Below are 14,858 nucleotides of genomic sequence, written 5' to 3' on the forward strand. Positions count from 1 at the left end.
TCCCATGCCCCCTCCCTCCATTGCTGAGGAGCCCGGGAGGCTGAGCTGCAAGGAGGGGGGTAAACTGAGGGACGCCTCCTTGGGGGGCGAGCAGGTCACATGGCCCAGCCCCAAGCCTGCTCCCACCTGCCCATGTGCCCTCAGTCACCCCCCCTTTGGCATATAGGCACCTTCCATCCCTCCAGCACCCCCCCCACCCGCCACTCTGCACCGAGATCTTTCCTGCAGCTCCCATTGCTCCCAGAAAACAGAGCCAGCCTGAGTCCTATGGCTCAACCAGCACGTGTCTGGAGCCTCTCTGCCATCGCCCTCTCTCTGAGTGAGCTTCCCAGCAGAGCTTTCATCTCTCTGGTTCTGTCCACGCTGTCTGTCTCTGTGCTCGAGATCTGGGCCTGTCTCTGTCACCTGGCTCAGCACAGCCTTTGGAAGCTAAGTGGCTCCTTCGAGCCATCGGCAGATGTGTCTGCTGTCTTCCTCAGCCCTCCCCTGCCTGGCATGCATGTCGTGCCTGCCTGGAGGCCTGCATGCAAGGCTGTAGCTGCGTTCCCAAGATGGAGAGTTCTGTCCACACTGATACCTGGGGCCAGGCTGGACATGCAGGGCTCTAGGGCCCCTCCCCAGCTGTGCTGGCCAGTTCCAAGGTTCTGGTCATGAACAGACCAGGGGAGGCCTCAGGAGTGGATGGGTTTGGGGAGCTGGGGAGGGTCCAGGACATGCGCAGAGTGCTGTGACCAGGAGGGTCTAGGCCGAGGGCAGAGACACCTCTCTGTTTACCCTGGCCTTATCCTGCTGCTGCTTCCTGAGGTCCCGGCCCTTCTAGGGCCTGGACAGGCAGAGGAGAGCCTCTGGTAAAGGTGCCCTGGACAGAGCTCTCTTCTCTTGGAAATCACCTGCTTGTTCCTCCTTCATGCTGGTGCCTGACTCCCTGACTTCCCTGGAGAGGAATCCCTATGCCTCTCCTACTGCCATCGGTGTTGGTCTACAGGGACACTGTGCTCTGGAAAGCCGATTTTCCTGGTGTGCATCACACAGGTGATGTGTGAGGTCCTGGGACCACGATTCGATGTGCCAGGTGGGGCTTTGCCAGCATTCAGGGGGGCAGAGTCAGGGCTCATGTCTCTAGCCGCCCAATCTCTATTAGGCTGAGGATTGGATTTAGGGCCAAGACACTGGGGGCAGGGCTGGGGGCCCTCCCCAGAGGGGAAGAGAAGGTGCTATGTCATAGGATGCGGGCTTGGCAGAGGACAGGCAGACCCCAGGGAGGGGCCCTGTGCCCCCGTCTCTAGCTCTGTCTTGTGGTGCAGGACAAGAGACTGCTGGGAGAAGACAGGTGGGTCATGGTACCCCTAGGGCTCCACCTGGCCAGCTAGGTGACCTCCCATACTGAGGCCATTTCAGACACACCAGGGTACTTTTCTTCCTGGACATCACATAAGTTCTCAGAGCCTGGGGCTCTGGGCAGCTGCTGGGTATACCCGGAGGTCTGTGGTACAGACACACGTCTGTTCCCTGCTGTTCTGTCCTTGAAAAACAAGGTGAGGAAAGGGGCTTTTCACCTGATGGGAAAGCAGGGAGTAAAGGAGCAGAGCACTGCCCCCAGTCTGGTCCGGAGTACTTTTACTCCTGTGCAATGGCTCTGAGTCTTACCCTACCAGCCTTTACGGTGGCCCTGTGCGGTCCTGTCTGTTCTGGGTCCTTCTAACTGGAGGGTGCCGGCTGCCTCTTCTAGGCCCCCTGGCTGCGGGTGAGAGACAGAAGCCTTCCTGGGGTAGAGGGATGCCTCACTGGGAGCGAGAGCTCAGAGCTGTGCTCTTGGCTAGCCCGCCCCTTGTCCAGTGCTCCAGGCTGCCGGTGAAGAAGAGACACTGGGCAGAGCTGTAAGGACGGGGATCTTCCCTCCTCTCTGTGGGCCATCTCAGGGTGCCCCAGCCTCAGTTCTGCAGCCCAGACCCCTCCCTCTTCAGCCTAGGCCACACGCCCCTTATTCCAGCCTTGGGCGGGAGTCCTTCTGGCTAAGCATGTGCCTGTTCTTTCAGAGGGCTCCAGGCTTCTGGCTTGGTGCTGTGCTACAATCTGTACCCAGACTTCTCTTTTTCTGCAGCTAGGAGAAGCCTCAGCTCCCATGAGGGTGGGGGTCCAAGGGTGAGTGTGAATGCTGGCAAAACTCTCAGCCACCCAACTTTGCTTGGGCCTGGGCACCTGCAGAAGCCACCCCCAGGAGACGAAGCCCAGCCTCTAGGGGCCTCGAGCACCTTGTAGTCCTGTGGTGGAGGGACCTTGGTAGGCCTGGCCCTGACCTGCTCCCCTTGTCCCTAGCGCCTGGTTCGCATGAACATGCCCATCTCCAATGAGGACATGACTGTCCACTTCACGTCCACGCTGATGGCCCTCATTCGGACTGCACTGGAGATCAAGCTGGCTCCAGGTGAGCAAGGCAGCATCTGGGGAGGGCACCAAGCCAGGGCCGGGCAGTCTCACTCCAGAGCCACCCCCAGGTGGGTGTGCAAGGAGGGGAGGTGAGGAGGCCTGTCTGGAGGGGACCAAGGACAGCTGCCCATGGTGCCTCTGTTGGGCACGGACCTTATCCCCTGAGAACTGCCCTGCCTACGAGCACTGTAACGATCCCATGTTCATATGAGGGAGCTGAGGTACAGTGAGGTTAAATGACCTGTCCAGATTACCCAGAACTAGAGCGTGTGGTGGCAGAACATAGGTTCACATGAGCTGGCAACCTTCCAGGGTAGAGAGTCTGTGTGCCTTCTGTCCACTCCCCGTAGTGAGCCCCATCCCTGTCAGGTCTTCTCCTGAGCTAACTGACAGGACTGCGTAGCCTGTGCCAAATCTAGGAGAGAGCAACCCTCCAGGGTGTCCTTTCCACCTTCACCCTCCTGTGATGACTGCTTTACCTTCAGAGAGAAAACTAGAGCCACCAGAGGGGATCTGCACTCTCCCTGCCCCCACACCACCCTCCTGGCTGCGCTCATGCCCTTGAGTTCAGCCATTTCGTTCCTAGTGGATGAGTCAAGGCCAGTCCCGTACTCCAACCGCCCTCGCACTCTAGGTCTCGTTCCCATCATCTACCCAAAGATGTCACGCCAGAAATTTGGCACCCTCCTTCTTACCGTCATTTTTCCTCCCTATTGGATTCTTTGTATCAACATAAAACACGCTATGACCTCTCCCATCTTTAAAAGGTTTTCTTCTCCCTCCATTGGTTTCCCTACGTTTATTCTTCCCTTCTTCGCGACCAGCCCCTTGAGAGACTGGTCTGTATTGTCTGTCTGGTCTGTCTTGTTTGGGCCGCAGTTGGGCTTCCACTGCCATGCTGCTGGAGCCGCTCTTGCTAAGCTGTTCAGTGATGTCCATGTGCTCGGTCCTTATCTTACCTATCTGTAGCTCAGCCTTTCCTCGGCTGTCACCTCCTTCTTTTTGAATCCCTTTGATGTTCCTTATTCTGTTTTCTCATGTCTCCCACCCTCTGAATGTCGCTGTGCCCCTCAGACTGTTCTCTTTGTCACCTTTGTCATTCCACCTATTCTCATGGCTCTAAATACTGGGAATTCCAACTTTATGTTTTTAGTGCAGGCCTCCTCCCGAACCCCAGACCTGCAGTCTCATGTGAGGAGCAGAATGAGAAAAGTTATCTACCATCTCCACTTGGAGGCCCAATAAGCATGCCAAAGTTCCCTTGGCCCAACTTGACCGCCACGTGTTTCCCGTGGTCTTTCCCATCTCCATCAGTGGAAACTCTGTTCTTCCAATTCAGCACTCAAGCCAAAAACTTTGGAGTCATTCTCACCTCCTCTTTTTTATTTTATTTTTTTAATCCTTGCCCCAGTTTTAATCCGTATCTGATTTCTCGTCATATCTTCTGACTCTACCTTCAAAATATACCAGAATATGATCACTTCTTTGCCCTCTCCCACTGCCAGCTCCTGGTCCAAGCCGCTCTCTCTTGGGTCTTGACTAGATTTTTACAGTAGCTTCCATTCGGTCTGCCTCTGTTCTCATCTGCCTTCAAGGTAACAGCCAGAATGATCATGTTAAAAATGAAACCAATAAAATTAATAAACCTCTGGCTAGACCAATCGAGAAAAAAAGAGAGAAAAATAACCAATATAAGGAATGAAAGAGAGAACACCACTACAGGTCCTGCTGCCATTAAATGGACAACAAGGAAATTTTATGAACAACTTTCAATAATTTCAACAACTTAAATGAAATGGAAAAATTCCTTGATGCTAGCTATCAAGCTCATTCAAGAATGGATAACCTGAGTGGGTTAAAAAAAAGGAAGTGATAATCTGAGTAGCACTCTATTTATTAAAGGAATTAAATTATAGTTAAAAGCCTTCCAACAAAGAAAATCCCTGGCCCAGTTAGCTCCATAGGTGAAGTCTACCAAACATTTAAGGAGGAAATAATACCAGTTCTATATAAACTCTTCCAGAAAACAGAAAAGAGATATTTCTCAGCTAAATGTATAATGCTAACATTACTGTGATACCAAGATGAGATAAAAACATTATAAGAAAAGAAAATTACAGATCAATATCCCTCATGGCTATAGGCACAAAAATATTCAACACGACTTTCTCAGACTGAATCTGGCTATATATATCTATTTGCTTGATGACAAAAGTAGGGTTTATCCCAGGAATGCACATTGAGTTCTAGTTTAAAAATCAGTCAATATAATGTAATAGATCAAAGGAGTAAAACTATATGAACATCTCAATAGATGCAGAAAAAGCATTTCACAAAAATTAATTTTTAAAATTTTGCATAGAGTAGAGACTAAAGGAAGCCCTTTCAATCTGATCAAGGATATCTATGAAAAACCTTTAGCGAATGACACACTTAACAAAGAAATACTGACTCCTTTTCCCCTAAGATCAAGGACAAAGGAAAGATGTTTACTGTCACCATTCTTGTTCAACATCATACTTTAGGTCCTAGCCATTGTAATAAGTTAAGAAAAGAAATAGGAAGCATACCAATTGGAAAGGAAGAAATAAAACTGCCTGTTTTCACAATCGACATGATTATCTATGGAGAAAATCCGAAAGACTCTAAGGAAAAATGAGTAAAATGGAGGCATCTACAAGCCAAGGAATGCCAAGGATGGCTGGGAGCCACCAACATCTAGAAACGGGCTAGGGAGAATTCTTCACTGGAGCATTTGGAGGAGGCACAGTCATGCTCACACCTTGATTTTGAGCTTCTGGCATCCAGAGCTGAGATAATAAATTTCTATCATTATAAGCCATTAAAAAAAAAGTTACTAAAACAATACACAAGTATAGCAAGGTCACAGGATACAAGGTCAACATGCAAGAAGCAAATGTATTTCTATATATTAGCAATGAACAATTGAAATGGGAAAAAGTTCCATTAAAATCGCACCAAAAACATGAAATACTTTATGTTGCTGGATAACTCTAAAAAGTATATATGTGAGATTTGTACGTTGCAAATTTCAAAACATTGACTGAAAGAATCAAAGAAGACCTAAATAAATCAAGCACTGGATCATCTTCATGCATGGGAAGATTCCATTTTGTCATGATGTCAGTTCTTCCCACATTGATCAATAGAATAAATGTTCACCCAATAAAAATCCCAACAGGTTTCTAGGTAGAAATATACAAATGGATTCTAAAATGTATGTAGAAAAACAAAAGAACTTGAGTAACAAACAATTTTGAAAAAAGAACAGAGCTGGAAAACTTACTCCACCTGAGTCAAAGACTTCCTATAAAGCGTGTCAATTGAGGCCTGTTGTGTTGGTGACAAGGACAGAGACTTGGGTCAGTGGAACACAATAGAGACTCACACTTACATTGCCAGTGGATTTTTGATTAATTTGTAAAGGCAATTAATGGAGAAAAGATAATTTTTTTCAACAAATGGTACTAGAAAAATTTAGACAACTCTATGCTCCCCCACCCCCGCCAAAAGGGAAAAATCTTGACATTTAGTGTCTTAGTCTGCTTGGGCTGCCATAACAAAGTACCTTAACTGAGTGGCTTAAACACAGACATTTATTTCTCACAGTCTAGAGGCTGAAAGTCCAAATCAAGGTGCCAGGAAGGTCAGTTTCATTCCTGGGCCTGTTCTCCTGGTTTGTAGGTGGTCACCTTCTCACTGTGTGGTCATATGGTCTTTCCTTGAGTGCATGCAGAGAGTGAACAAATGGTGTCTCTTCTCATAAGGACACTAACTCTATGGGTCAGGGCCCCACCCTTCTGACCTCATTTCACTGAATAACATCCTTCTCGGGCTTATACAGTCACAGTGAGGGTTCAGACTTCAACATGTGAAGTGAGGCAGTTCACAATGCAGTCCATAGCACGCACATTTTACCTCCTACAAAAATTAACTTGAAATTGATCATAGACATAAATGTAAAATGTGAAATTATAAAGCCTCTAGAAGGAAACACAAGAGAGAAATTTTGGCAATTTTGAGTTTGGCAAAGATTTTTTAAGACACAAAAAGCATGAGCCATAAAAGAAAAATTGATAAATTGAACTTTATCAACATTAAAAACTTTTGCTTTTCAAGAAGACATTTAAGAAAATGAAAAGACAAGCTCAAGCATTGGTGAAAATATTTTTGAAACATATATCTGATATGGGATCAGTTTCCAGGATAGATAAATGTCTCCCACAACTCAATAATAAGAAATCACCTAATAAAAATGGGCAAAGGATTTGAATAGACATGTCACCAAAATATATGTATGGAAGGCAAATAAACACCTACAAAGATACTCAACGTCATTGATCATTAGAGAAATCCAAAGTGAAGCCACAAGAAGATAGCACTACATGGTTATTAATATGGCTAAAATACTTTTTCAAATGACAATATTAAGTCCTGGTGAGAATGCGTAACATGGAATTCTTGCGATCCTAGTCTGGCAGTTCCTGACTGTATGGCCCAGCCATCCCACTCCTAAGTGGGAAGAAAAGAAAACATACATCTACACAAAAGCATATATGTGAACGTTTATAGCTTTCTTTCATAAGCAACTCAAAATATAAGCAGCTCAAATGTTCACAGCTGGTGAATGGATAAAGAAATTGTGGTCTAGCCATACAATAGTATAGTACCCAGCAATCAAAAGAAACAGACTACCACTACCTTCAGCAACACGGATGTATCTGAAATGCTCCATGCTGAGTGCAGAAGTCACACTCAAAAGCCAATACACCCTATGATGTCATTTGTGTGGCATTCTGAGAAGGCAAAACAAACCGAGACACGAAGCACACCAGGGATGGGATGGGAGAAGGCCAAGGGTTCAGCTATAAAGGTTCACAGAGGGACTTTGGCAGTGGTACCTTGTACCATGTCTCAGTTGTGGGGGTGGATACATGGCTTTATGCATTTACCAAAGTTCGTAGAATGGGATAACTGAGAAGGGTGAATTTCATCATATGTACATTATACCATAGTAAAGCTGATGCTTCAAAAAGATACATCAGAGCATTTTATCCCTCTGCTTAGCACCCTCCGCTGCTTGCCATCTCAGCATCTGCTCCCTGCAATCCCCCCACCCCCATCCCCTGCTCAGTGAGCCTTGCCTTCCTGGCTCATTATGTGACACACCAAGACCTTTGCACTCCCCTGGTCCCTTTCTGCCTTTGGGGTCTTACACACATGCCACCTTGTCGTGAGACCTTTCCTGACTACCCTGTCCAAAACTGCAGCCCTCCTGATAGTTCTCATCCCTACCTACTTGGTTTTTTTGCACCCAACACACTAGATTTTTAATTTACTGCCACTTTATTGTTGATTTCAAGCCACATCGCGCCACAAAGGTAGCCCCTTTGCTTTTGCTCCATCACCTAGAACGGCACCCGGTGTTCACTTGATGCTTTTGAACGGGTGGATGAATGGCTGGACTGCCACCATATCCCTTCTCCACTCCCAGGGCCCATGCACACGTGCCTCTGTCTCTAGGCAGGTTCCCATCAGGGGCGCTCTGGCAGCCACTTTGGCCGCGCTTCCTCCTGCTCCGCCTTTTCTCCTAGCGCTGTCCTTGCCCCATTTCCCCCCACACCACATCTCTCCCTGCCTGGTCCCGCAAGGGGGCTATGAGACCGCTCCTAACATCTCTCTTCCCCTCCACACCTTGTCCCGCCCCAGCTGGCACGAAGCAGCATCAGTGTGACGCAGAGTTGAGGAAGGAGATTTCCTCTGTGTGGGCCAATCTGCCCCAGAAGACCCTGGACTTACTGGTGCCACCCCATAAACGTAAGTGAGAGCAAGAAATTCCCCTTGTTCACCCCCCTTTTGTGTCCCACCTGGAGGCAGAGCCAGGAGGCCTGGGCCAGGGTGACCTTGTCAATAGCCTAGACTTAGTTTCCACCTGTAGAGAAAATGGTCTTACGAGTGGGTACATAGGGACTGTGGGAGGGCATTACCTGGGCTTTATTCTGTTGACCACAGTCACCCTCATTCCTGGTGGTGGTGGTGGGGGGTATACTTAAAAAAATCCAGAGAACTGCAGGGAGACTCCTACAGTTAGACATGAGGTGCTTAAAGACTAAACCCCACATCCACTTCACTGGGGGGAGAGGGAGGGCCCTGTGGGGAGTCAGTGTATGTGCAGGGGGCACGCACTCAGTTTCCAAAGATGCCATGTGGGGACCGCGCAACTTTGGCCAAGCCCTGTGCCCTTTCCTGAGCGTGTCCCGGAGTCCTCGTGGTGGGGGCTGTTCCCATGCCCCACCCTGCCTTCCTCCTCCACACTCCATCCTCTGTTTTCTCCTCCTCCAGCCGATGAGATGACAGTGGGGAAAGTGTATGCCGCTCTGATGATATTTGACTTCTACAAGCAGAACAAGACCACCAGAGACCAGACTCACCAGGCCGCGGGAGGCCTGTCCCAGGTACCGGGTTCCAGGGTTTCCAGGAAGTAGCCCTCAGGCTCTGGCACCCATCAGTTGTTGGACATCAGGGGGAACCTGTACCCTTCCTGGAGATTGCACAGCAGAAGGAAGATGAGAGGTTCTGACTGTGGGCCTCACCTCTCCGGCCTCAGAGTCAGAAACTCCATGCAGCCTGTATGCTTTCCAATGGCTGGTCTCTTGCTGGTACTGGGGGGCCCTGACTTGGAGAGCTGGTGTTCCCGGGTAGTAGACAAGGAGCCGAGAACTTGTTCCCTGGAGATACCACTGTTTTACGTGGAAGAAGAAAGACGTTTGAAGAATACTTGAGAAGGTTTTTTGGGGAGGTGTGAGGAGAAACTGATTACCATGCACATGGGCAGGGACCAGAGAGATTCAAACTGATGGGTCCACTCATGACTCTGACTAGGCTAGTTTGGGGCCCCATCTTCCTGATTCATCCTTCAAAGATAACAACTTTCCCACACAGCCAAACCCTCAGTGACCATATGTAGACTCCGTCTAGAAAGTTGCTTGGTGTTCAGAGCTTACTGGGTCATTCAGCCATCTTGGGATGGGAAGTATCTGATGCACGCACCACAACCCGCCCCCCCCCCGGCCGTTCCCCTGTCTGTTGCGCACCCATCCATGCCCCCACCCCACCCCCACCCCTGAGCCTTGAAATCTCAGAATTCTGCTTAATCTGGGGCTCATGCAGCCTCTACCCATCAATCCAAGTTGATGGTGAGATGAAATCTTTTTACATTTGTAATTGGATGCTGTCCCCAGAGTTTGTAGGTAGGGAAACCGAGGCTCCAAGAAGTGAAATGACTTTCCTGATGTCACTCACAGGCCAGGTTGGGAGCAAGCCCCTGGCTACCTCATACGTAGGGCTGGGGTCAGGGCAGGTTTCTGGCACACCTATCTCTGCCCTTAGAGCTCTTCCTCTTCTCTGCGCCCCTTCTACAGATGGGCCCTGTGTCCCTGTTCCACCCTCTGAAGGCCACACTGGAGCAGACACAGCCAGCTGTGCTCCGAGGAGCCCGGGTTTTCCTTCGGCAGAAGAGCTCGGCATCCCTCAGCAATGGTGGGGCAGTGTGAGTACACGGCCAGGGTGCGTGGTGCAAGGAGGAGGCAGGACTCCTGGTTTCTCCACCTCCCAGAGGGGCTCCCTGCAGGCAGTGCTGCACGGACAGGGAGCCCTCGGATCCCATCACCACTTTGGGAGACTGACTCCCCACGCCCACCTCCACCCAGATGGTTCCCCGGGGGTGCTGCCTGAGAGCTAGTCCAGGTCGGTTGCTGGAGCGGTCTGTGGTGGTGGATTCTAAAGCTAATTTCTGAAACGTTACACAGGTGCCTCTGACGGCACTGAGGTCACCGGCTTTAGACAGCCGATGATTCCCGCCGTCGCCTCACCTCCCGTTGTGCGTGCGCATTGCCCTTTCCGGTGAGGGGCCTCTGCCTCTGCTCCCTCACTGACCAGTGAGGAAATATTTGTTTCCACCTCAATCCCCACCCCATTCTGTTGGCGGCCTGTGTGTGTCTAGTCTTCCTAACTCCTCTAAGACATTTTTCCTCTCAGATCTTCACTCTGGTAGTGATTTCTGAAGCAACTGTATTTTGTAGACAAATTGGTAACGTCCTTCTTACCTACCGCCTTACTCTTGCCACAGTGATTCTTGGTAAGAACCACCCAGCACCGAGTGTTGTGAAGTAACGGTCCCCTGTCTAGCGCCGTGTGTCGCTCACTGAGGAGTGGTAGCGGACAGGCTCCTCTCAGCCACCCTCCTCAGGGCCAGCAGCGTTCCCATGTCTCCTAGCACCCCACTGGCTAAAGCAAATCATTGGCTGAGCCCAAAGAGGGGGGCCTGTGCTCTGCGTCATCCAGCAAGGGCTGAGGTGCGGGGCCTGATACCAGACTGGGCACAGCATGCATGCTTTTAGGGCTCCCGATTTCCTCCTCATCTGTACAGGTTTGGACGTTCTTTTCTGAAGCCTGGTTGTGGGTCTTAGGCTGTTAATCGGGTAGGTTTTGCCGAGTAATAAACTTCCCACAACTTAGTGGTCAGGGCTTGCTGTGCACCAGCGTAGACAGGATGTCCATACTATGAGTCATGCACCCTGGACACCTGTGGGCTTGTCCTTGCCAAGAACCATCCCTGCTGCCGCTACACATGGGAGGCCCTGTCTAGGGCTGAGGAGCCTGCTGAATGTCCCCAGACCGGGAAGCGGTGGGCCCAGACCTCCCTCGGACTCATCCGCGGGGGACCCCTCTGCCCATCCGCTCTGAGCCCTGGCACTGGGTCCACATTCCTTGCAGGCACATGAGCGGCCTCATGCCTCTGGGCTGCTTCTGACCCAAGCAGAAGGGGCCTGTGTAGGTTCCTGGCAGGTTGGAGCCGGGTCCTTGAAGGGCATTCCATGCCCCACAGGATTCTGAGCCAATAGGACAATCCTCTCTTCTCTGCAGACAAACCCAAGAGAGTGGCATCAAGGAGTCTGTTTCCTGGGGCACCCAGAGGACCCAGGAGGTACCCTATGAGGCAAGGACACCCCTGGAGCGTGGCCACTCTACAGAGATCCCAGTGGTGCAGTCAGGAAAACCGGTGAGGGCTCCCAGGGCTGGGGAGTCAGGCTGGGGATGGGGGATGAGATGGGGATGGGAGTGAGACAGGGATGGTGGGAGATGGCAGGAATGTGGGGGGGGGAGCCCAGGATGGGGGAGAAGGTGAGTGGAGTGGGGGCTAGTGTGACTGCGGCCTGCTATATGCCCAGGCTGTGGATGTCCAGATGCAGAGCATGGCCCTGAGAGGTCCTGACGGGGAGCCCCAACCTGGACTGGAGAGCCAAGGACGAGCGGCCTCCATGCCCCGCCTGGCTGCAGAGACTCAGGTGGGTGGTCTGGGAGGGTCAGGGTTGTGGGAGGGTGGGGGAGTGGGGAGTGAGGAGACCTGGCTTGGGGAGGCCTTGTGTCCTACGTGAAGGCTTCCCACCTGCACTGTAGCTTGGACACTGTCAGCCCTGTTGGGAGCTCCCAGAATGCCATGATGGTCTCAAGAGGTGCAGCCAGAGTCCTCTGAGGCCTGCCAAGAGTCTCCACCACCCGCCTGTGCTCGGCCTCCCACTGGGGTACCGGGGCTTCCATCTCCCAGCCCAGTGTCCCTGACCCAGCCTTTCCCTCTCTCTAGGACACACCTCCCCCACCCCAGCCTGCACTCCCGTTCCCCCCCCCCACCCCGGGATGCCTCACACCTTGGTCCTCNCCCCCAGCCTGCACTCCGTTCCCCACCCCCACCCCGGGATGCCTCACACCTTGGTCCTCCCTTTTCCCCATTGAAGCTCTGGGATGACCTGCCTGTTCTTTCTCTGGACACTGGAGGCGGCACCCCTCCATCCCCTGCTCCTTCAGGGTTGCTTTGACTACTGAGCAGAAAGATCTAGGGCAAGGGGGCTGTGGGCCCTTTCACAAGGACTCAGAGCGGGGTCTGCAGACCTGAGGTTGTGTCAGGGGGCCCTGCTTTCACTTGCTGGGAGGGTGAGGGGCTTTAGAGGGACATGGCCTGCAGCCTGGAACCTTTGGTGTTTGGTTGGGGCTGGCCCTGTCCCTTCCTCCTTTTGTGGTGCCTGGTTCTGCACATTCAAAATGACTTCATTCTCTAAACTTGTGTCTGCCTTTCCTTAGTGGTGGCTCCTGCCCTCTTCCCCTTCCTGACCCTGTCCAGCTGCGTTGGCAGCTTGAGGACGCCAAGTGGAGGCTGTGGGTCAGCCCCACTTGGAGGGCCCATTTTCACAGGTCCTGATTTCAGCCTGGGGCAGAAGCCCCGTGGCCCTGGCCTAGCAGAGGAAGCCATCCTTCAGGTTCTCCCAGCCAGGCCCACAGCCTCCCTTTTCCTGGCATCCTCCCTGTCCCCCAGGCTGTCTGGGCCCTGCTGGCAGAGATGGACAGCACCTTGTGCCACATGCTCTGGGAGAAAGGGTGGGCCTGGGTGGGGAAGAACTTTCCGGGGGACAGGGAGGGGCCTGGTGGTTCCTGAACCCCAGACCCTCAGTGTCATGGCTGCTGCTGGCCGCCCTGGAGCCTGCCCCAGGGCCCTCTCTCAGACCATGTGCCAACCCGCATCCCACCCGCAGCCGGCCCCCAACGCCAGCCCCATGAAGCGCTCCATCTCCACTCTGGCGCCCCAGCGCCCCCACGTGGCTCATCTCTGCAGCGCTGCCCTGGACCGCGCCCCCGCCAGCCAGGCTGTGGCCCACCACCACCACCGCTGCCATCGTCGCAGGGACCGGAAGCAGAAGTCCCTGGAGAAGGGGCCCAGCCTGTCCGCAGACACAGATGGCGGTGTGTGTGGGGATCCCTCAGATGGCCAGCACCTGAGGCAGGGATCTGAGACCCTCTTCCTTTCTGTGCCTCAGCCGTGCAAGCAGCCCTGGGTAGGGGGTGGAGAGTCCCAAGTGTGGGACTGGCAGAATCACCCGCCCACCTCAGCTCTTACCCCTGGGTCCCCCTGCTGGCCCTGGGGGCCAGGTCTGGGGTGGGGGTCTGTCTCCCCACCTGGCTCGCTGTGCTGACTTCTCCTCTTCCTGGCCAGCACCCAGCAGCGCTGCAGGGCCAGGCCCACCCCCGGGAGAGGGGCCCACAGGCTGCCGGAGGGAGCGCAGACAGGAGCGGGGCCGGTCCCAAGAGCGGAGGCAGCCCTCTTCCTCGTCCTCAGAGAAGCAGCGTTTCTACTCCTGTGACCGCTTTGGGGGCCGTGAGCCCTCGCAGCCCAAACCCTCCCTCAGCAGCCACCCCACGTCACCAACAGCTGGGCAGGAGCCAGGACCCCCGAGACTGGTAAGACAGGACCCCCTCGCTGCCCCTCCTTACAAGCTCCCCCCGCCGTGCTCCAGATCCTCCTTCTTGTCCTGGCTTGCAGGCCTGCGTCTGCACTCCCCCCTTCCTTGCCCCATTCCTCCCCCACCAGCCCAGACCTCCCTCCCCAACTGCCCTGGACTGGCCTTTGGTCTCTCCTCTCCCCGTGCCTGTCCCTTTGTCACCCACTGTTCTCTGAGCACCTCCCCAGGCCTAACTGGGACCAGCTTCTTCCTGCCCTCCCCCCCACCACGCACCCTACCTGTCTTCCTCCCAGGGTGCCCACCTCTCCCCATGCCTCACCCCCCACCTCCATGGTTCTTACCCGCATTGGCCTCTGGTCTGGTTCTTTGATTTTTTTTTTTTCTCTGTTCTCTTTTCTTGCAGGGCGGAGGTTCAGTGAGTGGGAGCCCCTTGTTGTCAACATCCGGTGCTAGCACCCCTGGCCGCGGTGGGCGGAGACAGCTCCCCCAGACTCCGCTGACGCCCCGGCCCAGCGTCACCTATAAGACGGCCAACTCTTCGCCTGTGCACTTCGCTGGGGCACAGACCAGCCTCCCCACCTTTTCCCCAGGCCGGCTTAGCCGTGGCCTTTCTGAACACAATGCTCTGCTCCAGAGAGACCCCCTCAGCCAGCCCCTGGCTGCCGGCTCTAGGATCGGCTCTGACCCTTACTTGGGGCAGCGTCTGGACAGTGAGGACACTGCCCGCACCCAGCCTGAGGACACGCTTACCTTCGAGGAGGCTGTGGCCACCAACTCGGGCCGCTCCTCCCGGACTTCCTACGTGTCCTCTCTGACCTCCCAGCCCCACCCCCTCCGCCGCGTGCCCAACGGCTACCACTGCACTCTGGGACTCAGCTCGGGTGGCCGGGTGCGGCACAGCTACCACCACCCCGACCAGGACCACTGGTGCTAGGTGCACCGCCCCCCCCACACCGGCTCAGCGGCGCGTCCATTCGATGAGTTTTATCATCCATGCTGGGCTCTCGGGGACGCTCAGGGGCATCAAGGCGGGGGCAGCAGCCCCTGGGAGGAGGGGCCCCACCTTTGGGGCCAGCTTGGGGGGAGGCCCCACTGCTCCCCCCCACCGCCCCCACCCCC

The 14,858-nt window shown here is 53.5% G+C and overlaps 1 protein-coding gene across 1 annotated transcript in view; it reads left to right on the top strand.

Moving 5' to 3' along the window:
- CACNA1B (calcium voltage-gated channel subunit alpha1 B) overlaps window positions 1–14,852 on the top strand; it is a gene marked incomplete at its 5' end in the record, with an annotated part of 170,645 nt that extends 155,793 nt beyond the window's left edge. The window contains 9 exons of the mRNA XM_034663768.1: window positions 2,317–2,425; window positions 8,158–8,265; window positions 8,791–8,903; window positions 9,870–9,997; window positions 11,374–11,509; window positions 11,679–11,795; window positions 13,035–13,242; window positions 13,493–13,737; window positions 14,143–14,852. Of these exons, the coding sequence (XP_034519659.1) occupies window positions 2,317–2,425; window positions 8,158–8,265; window positions 8,791–8,903; window positions 9,870–9,997; window positions 11,374–11,509; window positions 11,679–11,795; window positions 13,035–13,242; window positions 13,493–13,737; window positions 14,143–14,673 (1,695 nt within the window). The remainder of the gene's footprint in view (window positions 1–2,316; window positions 2,426–8,157; window positions 8,266–8,790; window positions 8,904–9,869; window positions 9,998–11,373; window positions 11,510–11,678; window positions 11,796–13,034; window positions 13,243–13,492; window positions 13,738–14,142) is intronic.
- Between the last annotated feature and the right edge of the window lie 6 nt (window positions 14,853–14,858).

Source organism: Ailuropoda melanoleuca, chromosome 7, assembly GCF_002007445.2.
Source record: "Ailuropoda melanoleuca isolate Jingjing chromosome 7, ASM200744v2, whole genome shotgun sequence".
In the NCBI taxonomy this organism is placed as follows: domain Eukaryota; kingdom Metazoa; phylum Chordata; class Mammalia; order Carnivora; family Ursidae; genus Ailuropoda; species Ailuropoda melanoleuca.